The 27,317-nt window shown below is 36.3% G+C and overlaps 1 protein-coding gene across 1 annotated transcript in view; it reads left to right on the top strand.

The window, feature by feature from the left end:
- Positions 1–26,564, top strand: part of LOC122147152 (pro-neuregulin-3, membrane-bound isoform-like) — a 56,564-nt gene extending 30,000 nt beyond the window's left edge. Inside the window, exons 3-8 of the mRNA XM_042768302.1 lie at positions 3,981–4,007; positions 9,542–9,644; positions 10,894–11,020; positions 15,544–15,653; positions 18,133–18,312; positions 23,400–26,564. Coding sequence (XP_042624236.1) covers positions 3,981–4,007; positions 9,542–9,644; positions 10,894–11,020; positions 15,544–15,653; positions 18,133–18,312; positions 23,400–23,967 — 1,115 coding nt within the window. The 3' untranslated portion in view covers positions 23,968–26,564. The remainder of the gene's footprint in view (positions 1–3,980; positions 4,008–9,541; positions 9,645–10,893; positions 11,021–15,543; positions 15,654–18,132; positions 18,313–23,399) is intronic.
- The last annotated feature ends 753 nt before the right edge of the window (positions 26,565–27,317 follow it).

The following is a 27,317-nucleotide window of genomic DNA, read 5'->3' as shown; positions in this document are numbered from 1 at the left end:
CATTACCGGACCTTCTAGTTGGAGCTCAGGGAGTTTGCTGCCATCTGGCTGAAGAAACCTTCCATTTGGCATCACATCTCCAGGGATTGACAGTGGAGAAAAGCAGAGCACTTCTAACAGAACATCAGAGGAAATGCAGTGAAATTCAATGTGCTCCTGCTTTGTATTTTACTCACAGAAAGATCTTCCTTTCTTATCCTATGATCTCATTCGATCGTTTCAAAAAATACAAAAAAATAGGTTCCTTTCTGTTTTCAGTTTCTTTGCTGTGTGATACAGGCGAGTATTGACATGTTAGCTTCGACTGGAAGACTGTTTCCATCTCAAATGACCCCTGTTACGGTGAGATATGCTCAGACCAGCATGGCCAGTATTTAACTTCTGCTCAACATAGTCCCATTTTCTTTGACCACAGATGCAGAAACTTTTAATGAGCCAGCGAGCATTTTTGTTGAACAGGTGATACTGAAGATAATGAAAGCAACAACAGCCCACTCAGATATTAAAGTCTATATCTGGATTTCTTCTTTTTCATTCTGTGCTATATTATAGAAACTTCTGTGCAAGAGCTGTATTTTCTTTTATGTTAGATTTCGAATAGCCGAATGATCGGCCAACGGTTGCTTCCTGTGATTCATGTCATGCCATAGAAGAACTATTTACACTTTAAAATTCTTATTTTCTATGTATTTCTACGAGACTTTAAAGAACTCAGAAACCAAAATGATTTTCAAAGAACCTTATAGCCAAATCAAGAACCTGTCTTTGCTGACAGTAAAGAATGGGAAAATCAGTGTAATAGCTGAGGAGACACTATTGAACATCACAGAGCATTTGAAGTAAATTATTTATTAATTGTCATATTCAAGTTACATCTTTAAGGTCTCAAAGTGACAGTGTATAACATTTGTCTGGGACTAGCAAAATGGAATCCACAGGAAAAATGGAATCCATCTTATTTCTGACAGGGAGATGTTAGTGGAGGTGTGTCTGTCTGCTGACAAAAAAGAAAAATGAAAGGGTAGAATGAAACGCCTTTCAACCGCTAGTTGATTTAGACTCTGTGTGTGTGTGTGACTAGGGATGTAAAAAGGACACAGTCAAGGATGTGGTTCAAGAACTCTGAAGGACACCATCTCTGCTTGATGAGAGAGAGTGAGGAGGATGGTGGCAACACACCTCTGCCCCATCCCCCCAACTGCAAGGCTGATTTTATTTTTTGATGAGATGTCAAGTTCTCCATTACAAAGCGAAATCTTGAAAGGTGTCCTCCTTGAGATAAAGCGATATAATGATTGGCAGTTGATTGGCAGTTTTGTGACCCTTCAAACAAACTCCTAATCAGCTCTTGCAGACCTAAATATTGGAGGTTCTCTCTATCTAAAATTGGACTTTACTAGATGTATTTGTTTTTAGTTTTCTTGCATCATAGTAGTTTTGCTGATTGCTGTAATTGAAATTTGCTGTAATTTCAAATTTTAAAGAAATTCTCATTTTTCATAATTAATAAAATGGCAATTAATGTATTGATAGCACCATCTACTCAAAATACAAACTCTTTGCATGTCTACATATTGCTGAGAAATTATTAATCAAATACAATATTGCTTTAGTTGTAAATTATTAAATGATGGATGTTTGCTTGTGTCAAAACTGACCTAGGAATGTTAGTGTTATGCAGATTTTCAATGCATCAGGAATAAATCTGTTTTAAGACCATATTTCTCTGTGTTAGGGCAAAGCAAGCAAACCTGCAGACAACTACAATGGTTGCCAGCCAAAAAGAGAGAAAAAAAAAATATATATATATAGTCATAATTCACAGCATTAGTCTGGCGGTATTTATTCCACTGTTGCATAGCACTAAGCCTCGGGATTTACAAGGCATTACAAGGCTATCGGGTGCAATTACATTTAGATAAAGTGAGCACAATCACCCCGCTTCTCCTTGATAGAGATACAGATACTGCAGAGTTCCAGAAAGAGTGTTTAAACTTCCTCCGTGGTAGGACAGATAAATACCTGAGACAGTCTCATTCAGTAGATTAATGTTTCATCACTAGCCCTCGTCCCAGGTCGACTTCAGGGGACAGTAAGCACAATCTGAGGCACATTCCCAGGGAACCTGTGGCTGAGACAGTTTAATATGTGTTTTCTCAAGGACAAGAGAAGCATCAGTAGCCTTTTCTGTCTTCCTTCCTGTCTCAGGGACACAACTGATCTCATCTGAGATACTGAGCAGTGTGTAAAATCACCGATTGGCTACTGTAATATATGAGCCACTTATGGTAAAACATGACTCTATGCGTTTAGTCAAGTGGCTGGGCATTTATTCTGAGTAGCCAGTAACAGAAGGTGTGCAATTAGGGTGTTTGAGTCCTTGGTTGTTTGGAGGGCAGTTTAGAAGGAGAAAACCTCCCCAAAGGCTCATATCTTTAAACAAGCAGCTCCAGACAGGTATAGAAGGTCTTATTTCTGGCTCCGTCAGCATGTGTGCGCTTGAATAGGGGAAGTAAATGGGCTTGAAACCCCACAGTTTGCACCTGCCTCACAGTCTGTCTTTGCTCACATTATGACAACAAACCACAACCACCACCATCCACACCACCCACACACCTCCCCCACATATCCCAGAAACATCAGAACTCATCCAAACATACAAAAACACCCAAAAACTCCCTGTGCTTGTTATGGATGGAAGAACATCTCACTGTGGACTGCTCACTGTGTTATGTTGCGTTGCGTTGCGTTGCGTTACGTTATATGTTATGTGTTGTGTTGTGTTGTGTTGTGTTGTGTTGTGTTGTGTTATAGAGAGTTGCACACCTACAGGTTATATTTATGTTATGTGTTGTGTTGTGTTGTGTTGTGTTGTGTTGTGTTATAGAGAGTTGCACACCTACAGGTTATATTTATTTCTGCTGTGGATGCTGACAGTTTTTGAGAAGATTCAGAGGGAAATTTGATGAGTTTGTTGGCTTTTCCAAACACAGACTTCCAAGAGCACCCAACACGTATACATCTTGAAGGCAACTACCATTCCCTTCCAAATTTAAATATGCTGTCATTTTCAGTTTCAGGTGGGAGGTTTTGACTCGAAGCCTTTTACTCAAAGTCTTTTACAATCGTCCAAACTCTGTCAAATTAGCCCAATTTGATGGCATGCTGAGGAAGAATGAGAAAGATATGTTCTCATAAACAAGAAATGGAGTAAAATCTTAGAGTCTGACCAAATAAAGCAGAAAAAGGTATCTATATTTGTCTTTGTTTTAAGAGCTTTGGTTCTTATCCTACTGCTGTCAACACATCTGCAGATCCTCAGGAGATACAGCCTTGTATTCTGACTTCATACTGTTTACTCCACTGCATTAAAGAGAGGCAAAAATAAATGTTATGCACTCTTAAATCTGCGACAGAGCATACCTGAAGGAGCACAGATTCCATTTCCTGAGCTCCTGGGAATTCTCTGGTAGAATGAAGATGTTTTCCTGCGGTTCGATTTACAGGAGATATTAGAATATACTAAATCTCTGTGCTTGGGACAAAGGCAATAATATCATGAAATCAGTGATCACACCACAGCTTAATATATCAACTAACATTTTAAATGCTTTTTAAATAAGGCTCTTACTGCAAAAACCCTTTTAATATTTTGGTGTATGTGTGGCATAAGAGTATGCCATTTTTTCCCAAAGCATACTCTAAATATCCTTTAAAATAGTTTTTGTACACAAGCAAAACTCGCTCAACATTTCAGCCATGGTTTTACTTTACATTATCAAACATAAGTTTTCTGAAAAAGCTGTACACACAAATAGCAATTGCAGTACGGTCTTACGTAAATAGTAACCCACAATATCTATGTATACCATGAGAATAGAATGCACAAAATGAATGTCTCTAACATCTTTTTCTCTCTCCTCTTTTTTCCCCCCTCCCTCCTCCTTTACTGCTGCCCTCTTCTATCTTCGCTGGAGCAGTGGATCACTTGGGCATTGAGTTCATGGGTAAGAAAAAGAAAAAGCTTTTTCTTATTGGCAGAGCGATGAATCATGCTTACAGAGTTTATATGAACCGAGGCAACTGTGTATCTGCTTTGTGCAGCCATGATTTTCTTTTCATTGCATGTGTTTGAATGTGAACGTTCCTGTTATCTCTTTTGACTGTGCACTGTATGTGGGCTAAAACTGTTTGTTTTCCCTTTTTGACTCTTCACTATAGTTTCTATGAAGATATCCCCAGAGTCTTCATGAATGCATTCACATTTGTAGAGATGCAATATTTGAAGCATAAGGTTCCTTCATTCACATTTGACAGGACTAGAATTTGCCTGAAGAAGTTATTGTGTTATTTACCAAACACTGTGGTGTAGGGACATGTAATTAAACTGTGTACTTAGACTAGTTTGTGGTCAGAGATTAGTAACAGAGAGCAAATTATAAATCATAGGTGTCAACTGACTGCCTTTCATTTGCTGTCAAACTACTCTTCCCTATCCTCCAATCACTTGGGTGCATTTCACTGCAGAATTCCATTGCTCTTTGGTCTCCTTGGAAACGGCATTGAAATGTTGAGAAGAACACAGTAACAAGAGACAGTGAGGGTGAAATCATATTGTTGGCACAGTTTCAGAGGTAACACTGTCAGTGTCTGTTATATATTTGTGTTTTAAAAATTGTATTGTGCATTTGACATTGCATATGTAGGCGAGAAGTTGAGTTCTCTATGATAATATGCAATTATTGAATAGTTTTTTTTTTCATAAATGCATACAGTAGTTTACTGTTTGCAACGCATAAATACTAATCTAATTACTTAAGATTCTTTTATTAGCCCATTATTAAGTGACATTTCATATGACTTTAATGTGACATCATCTCGTGCTTTAGAGAGGGAAATGTCTATCAGTTTTTTTTGATTATAGAGCTTGGAAGATTCCCAGAGCTGTACTGTAGATCGATGGGTATAGTAACAGGCAGATGGATTTTGTTCACGTTGATTTCCAGGCTCCTGATTGAGAGGAGCCAGCTATTCGCTCACCTTGATATCTGGATTTCAATGGTTTTTCCTGTTTTCTCTTTGTCCAGCCAAATTCTACAGAATAGATGCACTCACTTCTGTAAGCATACTCGTAGACAAGTTGAGAGTAGTCAGAGTAACTAATTTCATCAAGTTAATGATTGAACTTGTAGTTTCAATGAGCTCAACACACTAGTCTGTCTGTCTGTCTCTCTGTTTATCTCTCTATCAAATTCTAAATTATTATTGAATTTCAAAGAGGGCACGCTGCAGCCTTGTGGACGTCATGAAAGACTGAGAGACCACATGAAGTGTGTCATTTGAAACAGGGCCTTGTTTTGATTCTGTCAACTGCAAAAAAAAGAAAGAAAAAAAAAGAACAGTGAAGACTGAGACTTGCTTTCATGCCTTGCTTTATCTCACACAGCTGTAAGCGTGACAGCTTATTTAAGTCTTCATTTTAGCATTTATTTTCTATGTGATGGTTTGATAGTTGCCATGTACACACTGCAGAGCTCAAAATGATGACTGTGAAGTCAGTGTCACTTCCTCTTAGCAGCAACAGCAAAGAGTGGACTACACTTGATGAAAGAGAGTAGAGTGATTCCTGCAGGCCTTTTAAGACCACATACTGAGCTTAGCTTTCTCTTTAGTGAGCATAGAGCACATGAAGAAGGGGAAGAAAAAACAGAAAATGTTTTGGGGTGAGAGTGGAAATTTATAGAAATGTTCTAGTTTTAGGTAGTTAAAATGATTGCTGCACACCTGGAAAGAGGTCAGAACCTGTGAGTTTATGGATACGCAACAAAAAAACATACAATTGCAGTCACTCAGCGTTAAGGTAGTTCTGATTTCTATTTGACCTGCCTGTAGTTTTAGAAGAAAAGAAAAAATCTGGACAATATTTGCCAGAAAAAAAACATAAAATAAAAATATGTTTTCTTTAAAACAAACAAAGAAACTAACAAACAGAATTTTAATTTAAGATGTGGCAGCTTAATTAACTTTTTGCTGTGATATGATGGCCGTCCTTATTTTTGAGCTCTAAGCTGACAGGATATTTTGCTTTTCAGAGTTGAATAGACTCTTTACTGTATCTTAACTGCTTAAGAAACCATGGTACAATTCAGTCATGTGATGCACGCAGATGTATATTCTACGGATTGGCTGCTTGTTTCACTAAGAATGAGTTGTACCTCTAAATATCATCATTGGTTTGGATGTCCTGTCTGTAAGGTTTTCACACCCTTTTCACTTAAGGAATTATTCAAATCTGGTAACAGCATAAAAATGCCTAAGAAATTAGTACTGGATGCTGTTTGCATAGTGCAATTCACCATTTGCTATACTGTGGATGATGCATCAGAAAACCACTGACATAATACAGTATGCTGGTTCTATACAGTATTGCTACATTGCTACACAACTGCAATCCAGACGCCTAACTCGTGTCTGGATATACGCCTATTATAGAGATCTTCTCCATCATTTTTGAAATTACTGCTGCTATGATCACAAGAAAATGTACACAAAATGTCTCTCAAAAATTGAGTTTATAGTATAATGTTAATTATGCCAGGCACACAGCATGCATTGTATAATAAGCCTCATTTGCATAGAAAGGATAAATGTTTGCTCTGAAAAGAATAATTGGTTAATTTACATTGTACACTATGCTGTATTGTGGCTGTTTCATAAATAAGACACAAAGTTTTGCACCAGTATGAACCCAGTGCAAATTTTCCCTGGGTCTTTTATATATATATATATATATATATATATATATATATATATATATATATATATATATATATATATATATGACAGTCTAGTCATGTAAATTCTTGTGTATATAGTAAACCTTTACGGTGGATGGTTTTATAGTTAAAAATCAGAGGGAAGTAATGAAATCCTATATTCTCTGTGAAGGTTATGGAAATCTTAAGTGAAACACATGTATTCCAGGTTGGCTCAAATTGTGTCTATGCATGAAGGGGCTGAAACATTTGATGTGTCTTTGAGAATGCATGCAGCAGCAGCACCACTGAAATGTCAGGTCTCTCACTCGTTATCCAGTTCAGTCATGGTTATTAGGCAAGCATGGCCAGCTCACAACATGCCTGGTACCTCTACTAAAACGTACACACTCAGGTCACACTAAAAATGATTAACTCAGAAGTGTGAAAACTGTCAGACCTGACAGGTTAGAGAAAAAACCTACATAGAGTTTGCTCTATGTAGTGATGTGTAAAGATACATAGAAAACCAGCAAAAAGATTCCACTGCATTGCTGTCACTCATGGGAGTGACTTGTCAAAAAAGAACTGTCTAGACTGTCAGGGCAATGGAGCAAAATCTGAATTGTTTGAAAAACACACTCATATAATGACTGACTTACTTACTTTACTTACTTATTTAGGGGTGTCTCTTCATAAGCAAATTGTATTTATAATGCACTCTATAATACGATTAAAAGTTTTAATGGTTTTATGCTTAACAAGGCTGCATTTATTTGATCAAAAATACAGTAATATTGTGAAGTTTTAAAAACTGCAATACTCTTCAGGATTCTTTGATGAATAGAAAGCTATAAAGAACAACATTTGTGAAGTTTTTTTTTTTAGCATTGTAAAAATATATACTGACACTTTTGACTAGATTAAAACTATTCATTTAACTTTTCAATGATTATGTGTTTGCATAAATATACTGTAAATATAAATCCTGAAAAAATTATATGGGCATCAATCATATAAAATATAATAATATCAAAACAATAATACTTGTCAAACAAAAGTGGCTTTGTTGGATTTGGACTTATGAAAATAATCAAATGTACTGCATACTGTAAATATAAAAGCAAACTTGCAAAAGTGTTTTTTTTTTATTTTATTTTTGTTATTTATTTCATTGCACAGGGATATGTTGGACATGGATATTTTGAAAGCACTGATGATATGTGTAAAAGTATGGGCATTAATAGCAGGCACGAGTGAAAGAATGGATAAATTAACATAATACCCTACTTTTCCTGCCCATCACTCTCTTCTCTTTGAGAGGATCAATAATATGTGGAAGAGGATGAGGTAATGTGTAGGAGAGGGCACGGAATGTAATGAGAGGATGTGCTTATACATCCCACTTCCTCTTATCTCTCCTTCCTTTTTTATGCTTTTTGTAATCCAGGGTTTCCATTGTGTGATGGTGAACAAATAGTGGCATAGAAAAAATAAGTCAATTTGTGAAGCATCACAATGAATAAATAATGAAAGCAAAAGAGAAAACTGAGCGATGCTTGATAAGTTTCACAAGGTTTCGCACTTTAATTTCTTGATCTTTTCTGCAAGTTAGTGGACTTACATGAACCTCTGATCCATTTGATAATCTATTATATCTATATTAACAGAGACACTATAATGGGGAGGAGAAGGACCACCCATGGAAATATGAATGTGTAAAATCAGTATGATGGGTGTAGGATAAATTAAGAATTAAAATAATAAAAATGAGAAACCCACATGACAAAATCACTGAAACTTAAAATAAAACTGCAATGAAAACTGAAAACATAAACACTAATTCAACAAATTAATAAGTATAATAGCAATTATATACTATAATGGATATAATAAATATTACTCTTCGATAAATCGCTAGTGTTCAGTAGAGTTTATTTACTCTAGCTTTTTTTATTATTATTATTATTATTTATCATCAAACCTAAATTCATGTCCACATTTTTGTCAGATTGTATTCCTGATTTAAAATAATACTACATTATTTCAAACACAATCTTGGCTAATATTTTTGGAGATTTTGGTCTTCACCCTTTCAAAGACGTACGCCTATATAGCAACCTGGGGGTATTACTAAAATGCACTTAAGGGAGTATGATATTACTTTGGGTAGCCATGATGACTTTACCATGTTAATTTCACCTGCAAGGTTAACATTGCTTTGAGTCTGACCTTGTAAAGCTCACAATTGTTTTATAAGTAGGCAGACTCACAGTCATGTAGCTGACACATTCATTAAACTCCAATGTGTTCAGCATGAAATTTGTAGCAGCTCTTGTAGAGTGTGTTTTGTGTCTGAGTATAATCTGATTGATTGCCTATTAACAGTTGTGAAGACAAGCGTGATTTACTCTTTCATATGAGAGATGGCAGCTGCTATTTTTCACACTTAATAGTGTCCATTTAGGTTTTAACACTTGTCCTGTGCCATCTATCCCCACAAAATAAATAAATAAATACCAGCATCTATTACTCGCCTCTTTTCAACGATTCAGTTTCATGACTCCCTAAGAGTTACATAGGGGTTTTTGCCACATTGCAAACTAGCATTTAGGTCATTCTGTGTCAACTCATACATACTTAAATATTCTTCCATGACTTTTAATGTCATTGTTTCTCTGTAGATGCATCTCATATGTGCTACATATACTTGTTTTTGAATAGCAGCAAATGTGTTGTTCATGTCTCTTCTTGTTTTCTCCTCCTTGTTTGTTTCGTCCCAACAGAGAGCAAGGAGGTGTACAAAAGACAAGTGATGTCTATCACATGTATTGCCATGGGGATCAGTTTTCTAGGCACCCTCTGCATGGCTCTCTACTGTCGGAACAAGTAAGTGGACCACAGAATTAATCAAAGCTTGAGCTGTTCCCCAGAGCATATTATTTGAAAGAAGGGCACTATATAACAAGCTAGAGGAAAGAGTGACTGCTGTGGAAACCCAGAAACATAATGACTGGAGGTGGGGATGTAATTACTTTCTCATAAAAGCACCAACAGCTCTACTGGCCAGCTTTCCAAAAGGATTGAATTGAAACATTTTTGACTCATGGCATGCTTCGAATGTGCTGCTGCTGGTGCTTTTGCTATTCAGCTTTTACAGGCTCGTTGCAGCTATTTAATTGAGAAATATATTCACAGTCATTATAGGCTCAAGATGACTGTTTAACCCCTTTTTAACCCCTCATGGCTGTATTTAAAAATGCAATTGCTAAAAGACACTTATTACTTATTACTTAAGCCTACTTATTTTTAATTTACTTCAATTTCATTTGAGTAACATTTTTTCATCCCCATCAATATACAAGGACACCTAATTTTAAAAGTGTGATTTCTAGACATTTTACTAGTAATGCCAAGTTGAAAAATATTTTAGTCAGGGTGGGGGGGGGGGGGGTGGTTGGAATGTAAAAGTTAAAATAAACAAGTGGAAACCCTGAAGATCATAAAAACTTATCAAATGTCTGGAAAACTATATTTTATTATTTCAGTTTTAGTTATAATTAGCAATTAAATTAAGTTTTAAAAACAAAACTAGGGCTAGGAGAGAATCTTAGGAAGCAGAATAATTAAAACTCCTGCCTTTCTAATAGCCTAGAGAGCGTATATGATCCTTTAAAATGCTGCATGCTGTAGGCATAAGTAGGAAAAGGGTAATAATAGTCACATTACACTGAAATTTTGATGGATCTGATCCATGCAGTTGAGTATGTATCCATATTTCACCCATGAGTTGAGTGAAGCATCAGTAAGAGCAACTGACTGCAAGCCAGAGCTCCTGAAGCAAGAAGGGGTGTGTGCGGAACAGCCCAGCAATTTAAATATAACACATGATACAATGAGTGAGTGAACCGACAGAAGAAAAATCAAACAATGATGTAGTGACATTTAAGTGCAGCAGTTATTATTTTATCTCCCAGAAAAATAACTATGGCCTGTCTTAACTGTCAGAACATATTCTCACAGATGATGGGTGATGTGTTTGCATGTGAATGAGTTTGCTTGTGTGTGTTTATGTAAATAAATATCCTCATAGCCCATGGTATTTTGGATTCTTATCTTTTTATGCTGCCCCCTACAGAAGAAGAAGGGAAAAGCTCCAGGCACACTTGAAAGAGAGCCGTAGCCAGAAAAACTACAACCTCACCTCATGCAGCCTGGCCCCTAAACCCAGCCTTAGGCCTCAGCAAATCCTGCAGCTCCAGAAAGTAAGCACTTCTGGCCCCTTATATACCTTTGCAGTAATGTATGTTTTGAATCCGGATGGTATATTCTTGAACTGCATTGCATTTATATCTGCCTATATATGTTTTTTTTATTTATTTTTATTTTTTTGAAAACAAAGTGTCCTGTGTTGACACATTGCCTATTGAAACAAGAATCCTTGGACATATCAAAAGGATTTTCTTTTTAAAGAACATTCTCAAAGACATTACTTTACGACAGCTGCAACTGTCATGAACAATTAGGTTTGCCAAACAAATAAGACCCAAAACAGGCTCCATTGCCTGAGATAAACTCTCAGGCAAAAAATTATTTATTCAGTGTCTGCTTACAAATCCTTTAAAATCACTTTATGATGTGTGCCGACTGAACTTATGTTACTGTTACTTACAGTACTTACTGTTATTATGGCCATTTATGTTTTTTTTTTTTCTAATTGTTGCATTTAACCTAAATTTGAAATTATACACTTGTTCATTATTATTATTATTATTATTTGTATTATTATTATTATTATTAGTTTTATCATTATTATTATTATTATTATTATTATTATCATTATTAGCTAACTCTTCAACATGCTAGCCAATTTGTTGTCTAGCTTAGCCTATAACCTGCACAAATATTCAATTATAAGTTTTTAAATGTTATATTATATCAGTTATACTCAATGGGTTCATGACACTGTAAACCATGATTTACTGCTTGCTATTGGCAGGCAGTATAAGGATGAAGAGCATTCAAATTCAGGACAGCATTTGATTAACCATAAGTTTGCATGATGGGTCATAAGTATTTTTGTTCCAATTCCACAAAAAGATACTATACTATGTGTTTAATGCATTTATATATTTATTTTGTTAACTGTTAGAAGTATGATAGCATACAGATAGCTTGAAAGCTAAAAGACATGGACTAAAACAGTGGTTCTGAACCAGGGGGACGGGGCCCACTAAGGGGCCCAAAGGATGTCTGAAAATTCACATTAAAAGGGATTCAAATCTACATATCTGGCTTTTCTGCTCATCTACAATTAGAAACAAGAACAGCTAACACTTTACACCGCTCAGCTCATTGTAACGAGGCTCTGTGTGCAAGTCTTTGAGGACAGACACACTAATAATGGTAGTCACAGTAGTCCATCACTGAGGGTTTGTGATTACTACATCATTCTCTGTCTTTCTAGCTCAGAAACTGTTTGCCAGTCCAGTGTCCCATAGAATGTAGTGTGTTACCTTCCCTGCATCCTGTTGGGACATTTGGTTAATATTCATTACTTTCTCAATCACTCAAACTAGCAGATCCATCACAGATAAGCCGATGCAGGTTATTTGCATTGAAAACACAGTGGTAATTTAAATGTCACTCAAACCCAGTGAGATGTTTAATCGCTACTGCAATCGAACACTGTCAGAAGAACTGCAAATGCCAGCCATAGCAATCAAAACTAGTCCACTTACAAGGATAGACCAGCTTTTGACACATGATGTTAGTTTGTTTTTCCATGACAACGTCTTTTTCTTTCAGTAATGATATGATCTGCACTGAGGATAGAGTGACTTTTGCATATCTGCATTAGAGAAACCTCTGGTAGAAATATCTGTAAAACTCAGAAGATTACTGATGTAAGATGTTTCCATCTCATCTCAAATTCCGTTCTAACCTTTTCCTCTATATATATATTTCATAAGCACCTCACTCTTTCAGGTGCACCGTTCGCTGGAAGTTCAGCCCATGGGCATATAAACAAACATTTATTAATACACAGGCAACACACAGCTTGTCTTGTCTAGAATAATATTTTAGGCTAGCGTGTGCCAGGTAAATGCGAATTTTTGTTGTTTGCTTTGCCCCTGCATACCACAAAGTTTTTTTTTTTTTATTATAGGTGTGAAATATTTGTTGACATGCGGTTGAGCAAGAAGAACAATTCACAGCTCTCTGAACTCATGTAACACATTTACCACAGAAACTCTTCACTGGCATGACATTTAATCAGTTACCATCTACAGTAGCATTGTAGCTTGTAAAGCTTGAAAAGCTTGTACAGCTTTCATATGTGCCATTATGATGTCCGAGGTGGTCTCTGCAGTGCTATTTTGAAATAGATTTTGTAGATTACTCTTTTATAAGTCTCAATTTTTAGCTCTTTTGTATAGTACCCTTTTGTCCAATATGCTCATTGCCTTTCTTATCAACATTTCAGGATGTGTAAACATCACATGTTCTGCCCACTAGCTGAATATTCCTCCTCAGATGCATTGACAATAATAGTTCAAAACCAGTTTGCTGACCTCCTTTTCCAAACATTCTAAGCAGTTTGTTGCTTGCACGGTCCAAATGTGAGCACTTTTTGTGAATTACCCTTGATAAAACATCAACATGTTTCATAATACAGAAGAACCTGCTTGATATCTGCATATTAATCTTAATCAGATTTTAAAAATGAGAATTTGGGCTTTATATAAAATTTGTAGCATTTTTACTGTAAACTTTTTGGCTGAATTCACCTGATTAATTTAACAGCTAAGCAGTCTATTCAAGTCTGTTTGTTTAAAAGCATTTTCGGGAAATGTAGGTGGCTGTGCTTCGAAAAAGAAAGAAACTGCATCTTCAAAGATCAGAAAGACGTGCTTTCAAAATGTTTCGGGTGAAGTCATTTTTGATTGCCTGAACAGGTTCTTTTGAGTGCGGTCAAATTGCATCTCTAATGGAAAAGAAATTGACTGCTTCAGTAATGATAGGCTTCTAGCTTTTCTAATACTAGTTACCTATGTGATAAAGGGTTGACCTTAAATTCAGAAATTACCGTTTCTATCTTTGAATGAATCTGACAGCTTTTTTTAAACCTTTTGCGGGAAATGAATTTTAAGACTTTTGCTCTGAGTCATAACTTTGCTTTTGTGAAGCAGTATGGCCATCATACTAATGCCAGAATATGTTTGGGTTTGAGGCGGGGGGGAAGTGAACTGACTGTTAATTTCATATTGCCCACCATAGACTACAAAATATAAAATTACCATTTTAGCAAACCATATTCTATACCTTTTTTGAGTATATGGCTTTTATTTTCTCTCTGAATTCACATAAAGCTGTTATTAGTCAGATTGTCTTACCAACACTTCCTCCCACTGTTTTATTTCTACTCACTCTCTTGCTCCTTCTCTTCTTCTGTATAAATCTTATACTCTCTAGCTCCTTCCCACTCACCTGATATTTTCAATAGTGCATTTACTGTCTTTACAAGTCGCTAAATCATACAGCTATGCAATTCATATTAGAATAGAGTGGGAGATGGCTATAACATAATAACAAAACATAACAGCATTGCATTACATAACTGGTTAAATGCTCAGAGTGTGTCAACCATATAGAAAAGTCTCAAGTAATCATACACTAGTTTTTGTTTTGAGTTAAAAGACTATGGTTTATGTAAGTGATTTTAAACATTTATTGTCATCTTACTTCACCCCAGGTTTTGAAAAAATAAATAAATGTCAAGCTTACTGCAAATGTCATTTCTTTATCAAAGCAGTGTCAATATTTCACAGACACAAGAGATTTCCTCCAAGCTACTGTTATATCACAATTGAATAAGGTCCTGTAGGCTGGGATGTTACATGATTCATTCAAATCATACTATAAAGATGCTCCCAGTCATAATTTGCAGAGCAGAACATAATGAGTTGCTAAATTATGCACATACACTGCATATTTTTAAGCAATTACAATAAAGTTTGTGTTCCCTGTACTGTAGCTCAAACAGCATGGTGCTAGCAATGGAAAAGTCATGAATTGGATTCCCAAGGAATGCATAAACTGTTGAAAATGTATACTTTGAGTGCAATGTAAGTTGCTTTGAAAAAAAATTAAAAAAAGGATCTGCCAAATGTAAAAGAGGAAAGTAAAAGAAAAAAAAACATAGTTTCTTCTGAACTGCACATGTTGTTCCCACATGAGTTCCATTAGAGGAAGCTATTGGGACATTGCTTGGATTTACATAGTCCTGAAAGTGCTATATTATCCAATTAGAGTGACTCTAGTGCCCTTCTCTGATCCCCCATCAACCATCAGTTCTTCTCCTCCTCTACACTCCCCCTCTCTCTTCTCTTCCACTCGACACTGTGGAGTAAAGGTGGGATAGTGGAGGAGATTAAGTATCTCTCTGACATTTAGATCATTGTGTGCATTCTGCCCGAAGCAGAAATGGGTTTTATGAGGAAGTCTTTCAAGGTGTGAAATTTAAATTGGATTTGTCTGCAGGTTCCATAGAGGTCTGTTGGTTTATCTGAGTATCAGTGGAACCCCGGCCACTGACTTTTTGTCTAAGACAAGAATCAAAGCGAAGAGTTAAACAGAAGCATGAGCTGCTCTTGCATGCTGGATACATTATCCAACTCGGACTGAAAAAGTATTAATTAAATGTTCCGATGACAGAGCAAAGCATTGCCCATATTCGACAATGTAGAATGTTTAACATTTTTCTTCCTTTTTGTGTCTTTTGCAGTATTATAAACCCACAAGGTCCTCGCCACCACATGGTCGAGAGTCTAGTTTCATTCCGAGCACTGCTGCCGCTACCAGTCCACAGGGCACATTGACAGGAAAACACCCCAGGTATGAATCATCATAAAAAAAATAATAATAATAATAATAATAATAAACATTGTTTTATCCTTCTAAAAATAACTTTTTCCATGCTAATTTATTTGTATTGAAAGACATTTTGACAATGATTATTGTAACGATACAATATGAAATCCACATTCCTCTGTCAAAAAGCTCTCCATCCATTAAAGTGCACCTGCTGACTATGGTACAATTACTAAATAGTAAGAAAATTATAATAGTTCTAATTGGCAATACATACATCAATATGCACTTCTGTAATAGCGGCAACACAGGCTAAATGGAAGAGTAACAGTATGGAGATAAATTTAATTGGGAGGACATGTTATTAACCTGTTTAGTTCTTGTTATAATCAGTTTTCTGATGCAATACAATATGGCAGCTTCATGTTTTGATTTTGCTCACTAAGGCTGCATTTACTTGACCAAAAATACAGTAAAAACAGTAATATTTAGAAAAAATATTACAGTTTAAAATAACAGTTTTTTTATTATTATTTGAATTTGTATTTTTATTTTAAAATGTTATTAATTACTGTGATGCAAAGCTGAATTTTCAACAGCTATTACTCCAGTCTTCAGTGTCACATGATGATTCATAAATAGTTATAATATGCTGACTATATATATGACTTATTATAAGTGAAGACTTTTTTTTTTTGGATGAATAGAAAGTTTAAAAACTGGATATTTCTCTGGAATGAATTGTGACATTGCAAAGTGTTTTACATGCTGTTTTTAATTAAAGAAACTGTTGCACAATATCATGATTATAAAATGTGGAGACTACAAAGCATTTATAACTGATAACATTAGTGTAAGTGAACAAACACATTCACAAACTCTTTAGTTACTATCAACACTACAATTACATGAATCAATACATGAAAGAAAAAACATTAAAAGTTAATTGACCCTGGAACAAATGTAGGTGTCCTTATTGATGGGAATGAGGGACAGCACATAGTTTAATCCACAGATTTATTTGAGGATTTGGATTAAGACATATGTTGTGTATCCTCTCTGGATACCTTGTGTCATTATTATAGGTGACCTAGAAGCAGCACTTTTAAGTGTTTTATAATAATCTAAAACCAAAAAAAAACATGTCTGAAATATGGACTGCAACCGTTACTAAAGTTGGATTGGTCAAAAATGTATTTTAGGCAGAGAAGGGTCAACTGGAATTGAGGTATTTGGTTGTTTTAGAGTCTAATAGAATATTTTATTGAATTCATTGAGTAAAATGTGTTTTGATTTGAATGATCTTTTGTTTTAGATGATGGCTCGTCCGTGTGTGGATAAGAGTTGTAGTGTGTTGGGGGGGGGGGGTTGTGAAGGGGTGGGAATGGTCTGTGATAGCAGAGACACAAAGCCTTTCAGCCTTGTTTAATCCTCATGCATTCCTCAATCTAAACGTTAAGCCCTGATTCCACTCTCTTGTTTCTGTTTGTGGCTCAGTGCACTCTTTCAGTCATACATATGTTTTTTTTTTTTTTTTCTGTGATGACATGTAATTTGTTTGCAAACATCCGTTTGCCCCCTGTCCCACCCCTCCCCAACTGCTCATGTCATCAAATGATCATCACAATCTAACTGATTGCTCTTGACTCAGGGTAAGGAAGGATTTAAATATGCAGTGAATTATCACTCTGTTGGAGACTTATCTAAAACCAAGCATGAATTCCTCTTCAGGCTATTTTTACCAAATAGTCAAATGTGTGCTCCTTACTGCCAGTGGTCTGATAGGTCAATTCATCTAAATGTTAATGTGGCCCCATTCAGTGGTAACGTATGTACAGTACAACATCTTCCCGTAGTTTGCCTAGCAGTATCACATAAATATCTAATTGGGAACAAGGTGACTCGTTGGTAATGTGCTCCATTTTTTAATGATAGAGGAAATATATCTAGTAAATAATTTTTTTATGAAGTTTGCAGCTTTATGAAAACATGTCCTGCTTTGTAAAACATTCAGCACACCAGATGGAGACAAAGAGAAAGTGAGAGTGTAAAGTATTTCTAACATAAGAATGCCATGGAATGGGACAGAAAATCTGTAGAAATCGGTATAGTGGCTTTGCTTTGTTACTTGTGCTTATTATATATATATATATATATATCACCATAAGAATAGAGGCAGCTGTAAAAGTATATAAAATCTTTTTTGATTTGGTTGGATTGTTTGTTTGTAGTTTTTTTTAAGTCCCCATTAATGTATAAACATAAAAATATTAATAGTTAATGATGATGATAATAATAATGATTATTATTATTATTATTCATTTGTTTTCTGATGCTTTTATTCTGCTTTTAATCAAAGCCCCACAGCTTATTATTTATCCCACAGTAAACATGCACTTGTCAGATGTGTATCATTTCTCCTTGGGGATCAAAATGACCCGAGCAATAACACAAAAATACAAATCAAGAAATCCAGGAATGATATGTGTATTTTGTTTTACAGGAGCGGTTCCCTCTCTCATAGTCCAGATCAGAGGAGTCGTTCTGCTTTTCGGCCTGCATCTCGCAGAACACCACCCATGACCAGAGGATGTCTCAATGCCATTGGTGGATCAAGAGATTCTGGTCCTGCCTACCAACATCTCCAGGAATTAGACAGTTCAGAAAGGGAGTCAGTGAGAAGGTTAGTTAGCAACATTCATTTGCTACAGGTCAATGAGTTTAATGCTAATTATTTAATGCTTATGCATAGTCCTAGTCAATGGATTGACCCTTTGGATTAAACTCTAGTTTGTTATCTCTGTGGGATGGGATGTTTTAAGAGGTTTTTATTGGGGGGGGGGGGGTTGGGGTTGTTTTTGTTTTTTGGAAGGGTGGTGTGCATAACTCAGTTCTGGTCGGTGACAATGTCTGCTTCTATCAGGACCCCTCTGTCTGCTCTCTCTGTTCTTTGGATAAAAGCGTCTGCTAAATGATTAAATGTAAATGTAAATGTTCTCTGATTTATGTGCCAATCTGTAGTTTTAAACAACCACTCCTGCCACACAACCTCCAAGGTAGTGGCCATTCTTACACTTGCCATTTTTTCTGTTTCTCCTACTGCATCTGAGATCTAAATTCAAAACAAGAAGCTTTCTCCAGGTTCATTATATAAAGATTTATTTAATTGTTTGCTTGCTTTCTGTGTATCAGTGTTGCCTGGACCACTTTTCAGCAGCAGCGCCCCACTGAATCTATAAAACCACCTCCAAACCTTCAGCATCACAGGAAAAAAAATTATATTTCATATCTGAATTGTGAATGTGAGTGTGCAGTCGGTGTTCAATGTGATGCAATTCATGTTATGTATCAAAAAATAATGACATGAAATGTCTTTCTGTTGACTTACAAAAACAAACATACATTTAACCAGTGTATACAAATTCACAAACAAATTATTCTTTAAGTTGCTTCTTTTTAGTGAGTAGTTTTTAGACTGATTCATAAACAAATTATTCTTATGAGCTGGTTCTTTTAAGTGAATAGATTTATTTATTTTATGCATTATAGACTTTTTTATTTTTCAGTGTTCTTTTTTTTTGGGGGGGGGTGAATAGTTTTTTTTTTTTTTTTTTTTTTTTTTTTACGTTAATAGTTTTTAGTCTGATTTATGAACAAATGACTTCTCAGCTGGTTCTTTGTAGTGATTAGTTTCTAGTCTGATACATCAACAAATTACTGGTTCTTTGTAGGAAATCAGGAAAATACAAAACAATACAACAATTGACTATCATGGCCTTGTTCCAACCCGCTTTCAACTAATTGTTCAAAAAGAAAAATTAATAAGAATGGTGCTAGGGGGTGCTTTAAAAACATAGTAAAATTTGTACTGAGTGATTATAAGTTAAATTAAGTATAAATTAAGATCACGAATGAAAGAATGAATGAATGAATGATGCATTTATATAGTGATTTATTGTGTATTGTGTATTGTGTATTGTTGTACACCCCCCTGCTGGCCTAACTAACACCTCTTCCAACAGCAACCATGTTTTCCCAGGAGTTCTCCCATCCAGGTACTGACCAGGCTCAACCCTGCTTTTCTTCAGTGGGCAATCTTGGGCTGCAGGGTGATATGGCTGTGGCTATAATGAAGTATACATCTCCAACACCATAACCAGCTTTGGACTTGCTGTGAACAGTCAGATATACCCTTTAAAAATAATTAAAGACAGAGAAGAGAAAATACACATAAGTGATAAATAAAGACAAAAGTATTTAGGAAAGGGCTAATTTGCCCAAAATAACATAACTGTCTGTCTCCAATTGCAAAACTAATTCAACCCCCAATGCAAACTTTACTGCATGACGTCATCACTTGTGGGCAGGGCCCCGTCTCATGGATCCAAGAGAGGTTCTAAGATTGGTGCTATGTCACTGGTAAGGCTGGCTTTTTAATGTATGAAATACATTTACCCAGAGAATATCTTTAATAGTTTTGTGTATGTGTCATAAAGCCTGTTTTATAATTGCTCCTAAGTTTTCTGTGGCAAGCATATGCCTTTGTTTCTATGCTGGCTGCAGGAGCAACAAGCGGGCTTGTCTGAGCTCTATTATTGAAGTTTTGTATCCAGGCATGACTCACTGAGACAGGAGGGCACTGGGGAGTGCTGCCTTTTCCAGAAGCAGAATAGCTAATAAAAACCCCACTGTCATAGCCAATTAAACAGCCAGTGATATATCAATGGAATGGGAAGTCCTGGATGAGTTTGCTAGAATGGGCCAGCCATCAACTCTCACGCACTATAGGCTATCCTGGCCTACTTAGTCCTCGCTTGCTATACAGGAAAGCTTTGTAGTGTGGAAGACTCCACCTCATCTTAAAATCTCCAACAGGGTCTCAGCACTGACCTATTTCCAGCCTTCCAGCCTGCATAAGAATATTCCTCTGCTGGAGAAAGCTCTGTTACCATAGAGACAAGCTGGGATACGGGACAGGCAAGAGAAAGAGAGAGTGGGAGCAAGACAGGAGAGGAGTGACAGAAAAAAAAGAGGGAGGGAGAGACAGAGATAGAACTGTTTTGCATATGACAGCAGAAAAAAATCTTGGCCATCTCATTCCTTCCGTCCCAGAAAGCGTGCTGTTATCTCACTAAAATGGCTTACGGAGGGAACAGATTTTGCACAGTGTTATTGCTCCCAGTATTTTTAGATAGGAATGTACCTGTCAGCCCCCCGTAAGTTGTTTAGATTCCCTCGAGCTGAGTGCTTAAGCAAGTACATAGACAACATTTATAATTGCTTACTCATATTAAGTCCGGCTGTTATGCATAAAACTATCCGTAGGACTTAAATTCCCAGTTTGTGGTGTGACTCCTATCTGATCATCGACACAAGGCTATTTCCCAGTAGCGATTTCCTTGGACAAAGTTGGTTTCTAAAGTCTGACCTCATCAGCTGCATTTCTCTTACAGTGTGTGTTTGCTCATTAGAGTGTTTTCAGTATGAGGGTTTCAAAGATGTGGGCTGTTCATTATACAGGACTTCAAAACTTGCCCTGAATGTATTCCACTACAATGACAGCCCTTGAGCTGTTTTCCTTTCAGCTTAATACATTTCATGCAGGTATCTGAAACTGTTACATGACACAATGAAGAATAACAGCACTGCAGGAAATAAGGTTATAAATCATAATTTGCACAGAGCAGTGCGGCAGTATCACTTCCTTCATTAGTGTTACCCACTAACCCTCAAAAGTGATGTTTTTTTTTTCTTGTTTACACTGTAACAATTAAAATAGAAGAAAATTATCTCAGTTTATGTAATTATGTAAAATTATGTAATTATGTTTTTTGTAAAATTATGTAATTTCAGTGTTTATCTCCATTATTGTGAGTGGAGTATTTAATGTAAATGGGTATATCGTCATGAAACGCCAGGAAAAAGAGTGCGTACGCATGGTCTAGAATGTCCATACGGTGCAAACATATTTACACCAAGTTTATTTTTTATAAATCATGATATGTGCGTGGAAAATTGCGTATGCAACGTTTATAAATGAGACCCCAGACCTTTCGTCATATAGTCAAAGGTCTAGACATGTGCAACTAGAGGAGAGGTGGAGAGAGGGTCACTGGAGAGACGTGCTCAGTAGGAGACAGCAGGAGTTTCATTAAAATAACATGAATTTCTAGCCGCCTTCAAAAGAGCTCTCTTTTCAGTTGACATCTAGGTTTTTAGTAAATGATCACATTATATTGAATCTGAAGCAAAATCTCACAAAGGCTAAATCTATGCATCCTTAACTGTTTCCAAGTCTTGATGTTCCAGGAATGATGATCTATGGCCTGCTGAAATGCTTGACATTGCTGTCATATCATCTGTTTTATAGAAAATAGAATCAGACAATTTGCCTCCCCTTGATTGAGGCTTAACCCTGACTCGGTCATCATCAGAAAAAGCAGTGCTTGGTTAAATATTGATGCTATGAGAAAAGCCATTCTTTGTCAGGCATTATGAATTATTACACAAAGATAATGAATCAGGGGAACAATACCCCGATTGCTCCTAAATTGAAAGATTAGTTTACCAAAGGTCTGGTTGGATGGAACTTCTGCTTTCTTCTCTTTTGAAGAATTTTGCATGCAAATCATCAGAAGATTAACTTAAGAATGACTGCCATGGGAGCAGCAAGTTCTGAATCAGAAAACCAGCTAATGCCCAGCTGAACTAAATGATTATGAGAATAGTTAATAACCTGAGATACCTGAGTGTAGTAATTGTTTTATTTCCTCAACATTTAATATCCTCAACATGTAGAAAAATCATTGCTTTGTTTTATATGTCTCATTAAGAATACCATATAATGTTGTCATTTATTATGTAAGACATTATAAGGCACAGTTCACTCAAAAATGAGAGTATCAAATACATTAATGGATAATAATTCAATGATTAACTCTTTTATCACCTGTGTTATTACAGGGGGGTTATGTTGTAATACATTCTTGTATCTTAGCAGAGACTCTGTACAGCAAAGAAAACACTGATCTGTCTAAGCATCACAATCTGCCCAATGATAGCAACACCGATTCTACCAATGGCGCAAGTTTTGGGGCAGGACTATTTGTTTAACTGACTAATCATGGGAACACTGTAATACCAAGACGGTTCAGTCATATTACTATAAATGGGAGAAAATGCAATGCACAATATGGCAGAAAGAGCCACCCGGCAATTGGTAAAGCCATCATGTCCTGACATTCGTGCTTGGGACTGCACATGCGCAATGGCTGGATCAACATGAAAAATATGCCTTTTTAATGCTGTTTGAGTGAGTGAGTAAGAAAAATCCATGTCAGATTTTTTTGCTGGATTTGAAATATTTAAATATGAATTTTCTAAGCAGTTTTTAAGAGTTCAGTATTTCCCCATTCAAGTAGATAGGTCTAGGTCTTAAATGCCTGAAATAGCTACCTGGAGAAGTTGATAATATTTCTGCAAAGTGAACTGATTTTCCTTGAAAAGGGACTGTGCTGCTGACATGAGTGAAAGAGTATTTGGGAACCTGTTTGAACCAGTCATTATTTTTGCAATTCTGTTTGTTGATGCTACATGTGCAGAAATTACAAACTTTATTAGCTTTATTCGGCTTTCAGAATAGGTACTGTATCAATCCTTCTGAGATTCAACAAACCTCCTGCTTGGCACTCTAATCATTTTCAATATATCCCTGTCTTCTCCTTAATCTCCCTATATTTCAGTCTGTCATCTTTTCCTTTTTCTTTACAGGAACATTTCCGGCCCTGGCAATGACCTACATCAAGATTCCTTTTACAATATGCAACCCTCACAATCCTCAAAATCGTGGAGCAGCCATTTAGACCACAGGTGTGCTAGGAGCCTCAGGTCAGGCGGCCCTAGCCAAAGTTCTCCTGCTCCCTACCATCCCTGCTCTATCCCAATCATTCCCTCTGTCCACTCCTACCAGGATGAGGTCTCGTGTATGCAAACCACCCCTACTGATGGAAGCAGCCGTTCTAGTCCTCTGGAAAGCACAGCTGATGCTTCGGCTGTCAGTCAACTGTCAAATGTAATGGTCTCCAACCGAATGGCTGGTAGACGGGAGGAAGTGGCCTCACTACTCGACGAGGCTCAGGAACAACTCAGAGCACTAGCACATGCCCAGAGGAAACAGGAGGACATCAGTAGCTCTTTCCCTCAGGGGGCCAAAGAGACTGTGTGCATCCTTTTAGCAAACGGGAGTGGACAAGGGGGAGTGGCCTCTTTTGGGCCCACAGAGACTCAGTTAGTGAGCCCCAGAGACATGCACAAAGATGCCACAAAGCCTGGCAAATGAGAAGGAGCAGGACTAACAACAAATGTCCAGTGTGTCTTGGGGTGTCAGAATACTCTGCCAAAATTGGGATACCACTGAAAGCTACCATTGAATTTCTGAGGACCTGCTGTGAGTAGGAGCGTGGGAGAGTGACAGTCTGAAACATGTGAAAAGAGAATTTATTTATATGCATTTATTTAAGGAGAAACTTCTACTTAGAAAAAGAAACCAAATAGTCTGTCATCTCCATGGTGTTTTTAACTGTATAAAATATACATAAATATATATAAACGGATATAAATATATGAATTCAAACTGGTGACCAAGTACAAAAAAAAGGAATATGGGAATAAGAAACTTTCTTTTGTAACGTATCAGCTCCACATTCTTAAAGACTCAATGCTCGGTGGTTTAAAAAAAAAAAAAAGTACTAAAAAAAAGGAGTTTTTCCACTTGTTTTACTCATTTCCAGTCAAGCTATCTTCAATCTTGTGTTTTGCACCTGCAGCAGCTGTGTTTACTATCACAGTCCCAGTCACTGTCCTCTACCCTGCCAAGGAAAATGGCTCCATCTGCCTTTGAAAACAGTGGAACGTGGATTACAATTGGACTAAACTTCTAAACGCTAATCTTATCCAGGCATGAGGTAACTGATAGTTGAGCACTGCCTCCAAGACATCGATTGGAAGAATTTGATTTGTCCGTCCGTTTGTGGAGCAATCTGCATTTTGTTTTTCTGTGCCTCTGTGCGTTCACTCCTTCATTTGGGTTCGGATATGAGGAAAGATAAGCTAATGGAACAGAGCACATCATACTGCACACCACCTGAGATGCACAAACAGGCCGTCGACGCCTCTCTGGATGGACCAAGGAGATTCCTGCACGGGATAACAGAGCAGGCTTGGCCAACACAAGGAGCTTCTGTGTGTGTGTTTTTTTTTTTTTTTCTTTTCTGTTCTTTTTGTTCTTATGGAATTATCTGCTGCTTTCTGGGAGCAGCAGTCACTATGAGTCTGTATGCTACCTTTGAATTGGGACATAATATTTCTGTGAATTAACAAACAAATGTGGTAAGAAAGAGAAATTAACCATGAATCTTTGGTGAAGATGTTTCTTTGTTTCTGATGGGGTTTTTTTTGTTTGTTTGTTTGTTTGTTTGTTTTTTATTTTGTTTTTTCTGATCCCCAATTCACACAATTGTGCATGTTGATGGTATTGGTTTGCAGAACCAAGCCATGTTGATGGTATTGATTTGCAGAACCAAGCCATGATAGTTATAATGTTTTATAGAAAAGCCCCACAAAGAAGAAACTGCATATAATTGACCTGCGTCTGCTGATTTCAACCAAAGTCCTGGTATAACAACACAAGTGGTTTGATGAGTTTTATAATTCAGTCCTAAGAGGCCCATTTCTGAGAAATGCTCAGTGACTGCATTATACTGAATTGACTTTTTTTACGTGTTGTTGTTTCTACTCAAGCATTTTTAAGACCTCCACCTGTAGTTTGGTTTTAAGACCTTCTTTAAAGCGCGTTGCATTTGTCCTCCATCAGAGTTTGTGTCTACCTTGCCATCCATAACTCAAGGCTGAGATGAAATGAAATATCTCCTGGTAAAGAAAGCAAGGTAATGGTTAGCCTGTGGCAGAGAGGAGCTGTGAAGGCAGACAGATAAAACTCTCACTTGATCTTATAACACCTTCCCCTGGCAAAAGCACTGACCTCATCAGTGAATTGCAGTGTCTATCAAGATAAACAAGCATCCGAAGTAATGTGACAGTATTGCTGTAAGGGAATTGTTTATCAAACAATTTAAATTTTAATAATAGAAATAGTACATTGCAACTATTAGTTGTCAGGGGTGATTCTAGGATTTGAGTTGGGGGTTTTCAGTTTGAAATGAGCTGTTGGTATACTGTCATTTTTATTTTTTAAAACAATTAAAATGGTATGTTTGTTAATATGAGCATTCATTATTTTTTTATTATTATTATTATTCTATGTTTGCTCACATTATGCATCTCATTTTATTGGCATGCAGTAGAGAAGCAGAAACAACACACATGCAACAAAGATGATACCATGCACATTGCCACAGTGTTCTAAAAAATGGTAGACTAATTCATATCCAGGTCATATCAGCAGATATATAAACTTTCCATCTGTTATAGCTATTAATGTTTATTTTCATTTGAAATTGTGTCAGAAGGTTTCAGTTGAGCTGGACCATATTTTGTACACTAGTGCTTAAGTATATTCAATTATGTTTTTGCACAGTAATTACAATGTATGGCATTTTATGCTGTCATTATTCCAGAATGTAAGGTATGTGACTTGATGAATTTATTACAGAAGACAGTTTATTACAAGACGTTTTGACAGAAAGTGCAAGCTGCAACTGTGCAAGAAGGTGTAACACGAGCACAACAAAACTTTATGGTTCTGTATAACAGCCCCTTGATGTACTTTAATGTGCATTTTCAAAATTGAGAAATGAAATTTCTGTTTATTCTTGTATGTGAGAAACTGCATTATTGAACTCCCAATTGAAATAGTATTTTCTTTTTCTTTAGTTCATTTTTTTATTTTTTCAATAAAGATGAATCTTCAGTGTTAAATAATGATAGAATGAGTGTTTTTTTTTTTTTTACTAAATTATTAAATATAAATCATCAGATTCAAATAGTGTTATTTTAGTATTATTTATATACTAATATGTATTTCTCAGGTTTTCTCAATTGCTTTTGTACATTTCTCAGATTGCAATTGAAATTCTGAAAAAGACATGTTCAACCGCCACATCATCTTATCACCTGTGCACATCACAAAAGCAATTTCTCATTTTTTGATCAAATTACCAATGCTTTGGTATGTTCATGGAATTATGTACAATTGTCTGTTGTTTCTGGCATTATCAATTGCTTATGTCATGTTGATCAATATATTATACTGGTTCTGTTGAATAGTCTAACCCCGCAAAACATCTAGGCATTAATTTATTGCGTAAGACATCAAATGCAAAATGGATGTTAACAAACTGTCAAGCATATTTTCAATACATTTCTATTAGACTTTTTTGTAGATGTCTCCTTGATTGATGAATTGTGTAGGTAAATCTTGAATTTCACTAATGAAAAGGTGTTAGTAAAGTATAGTTAAATCAACCAATGATCAACCAGTTCTCTAAAACAGCTCAGAGGTGCATCTCAATGTGAAAGCATATATAGACAAAGAACAACTGTTTCCTCAATCATTCAAGCATTAAGTAGACCGAAGAGGTAATTCAACAATGTGCACTTTACTGTTATACTCTATACTCGTACTGTAATGTTTCACATACTGTAGTCCACTTGCATTTTACGTTATACAGT

The sequence above is a fragment of the Cyprinus carpio genome, chromosome A13, assembly GCF_018340385.1.
Source record: "Cyprinus carpio isolate SPL01 chromosome A13, ASM1834038v1, whole genome shotgun sequence".
Taxonomy (NCBI): domain Eukaryota; kingdom Metazoa; phylum Chordata; class Actinopteri; order Cypriniformes; family Cyprinidae; genus Cyprinus; species Cyprinus carpio.
This window is presented reverse-complemented; position numbering and strand designations above follow the sequence as displayed.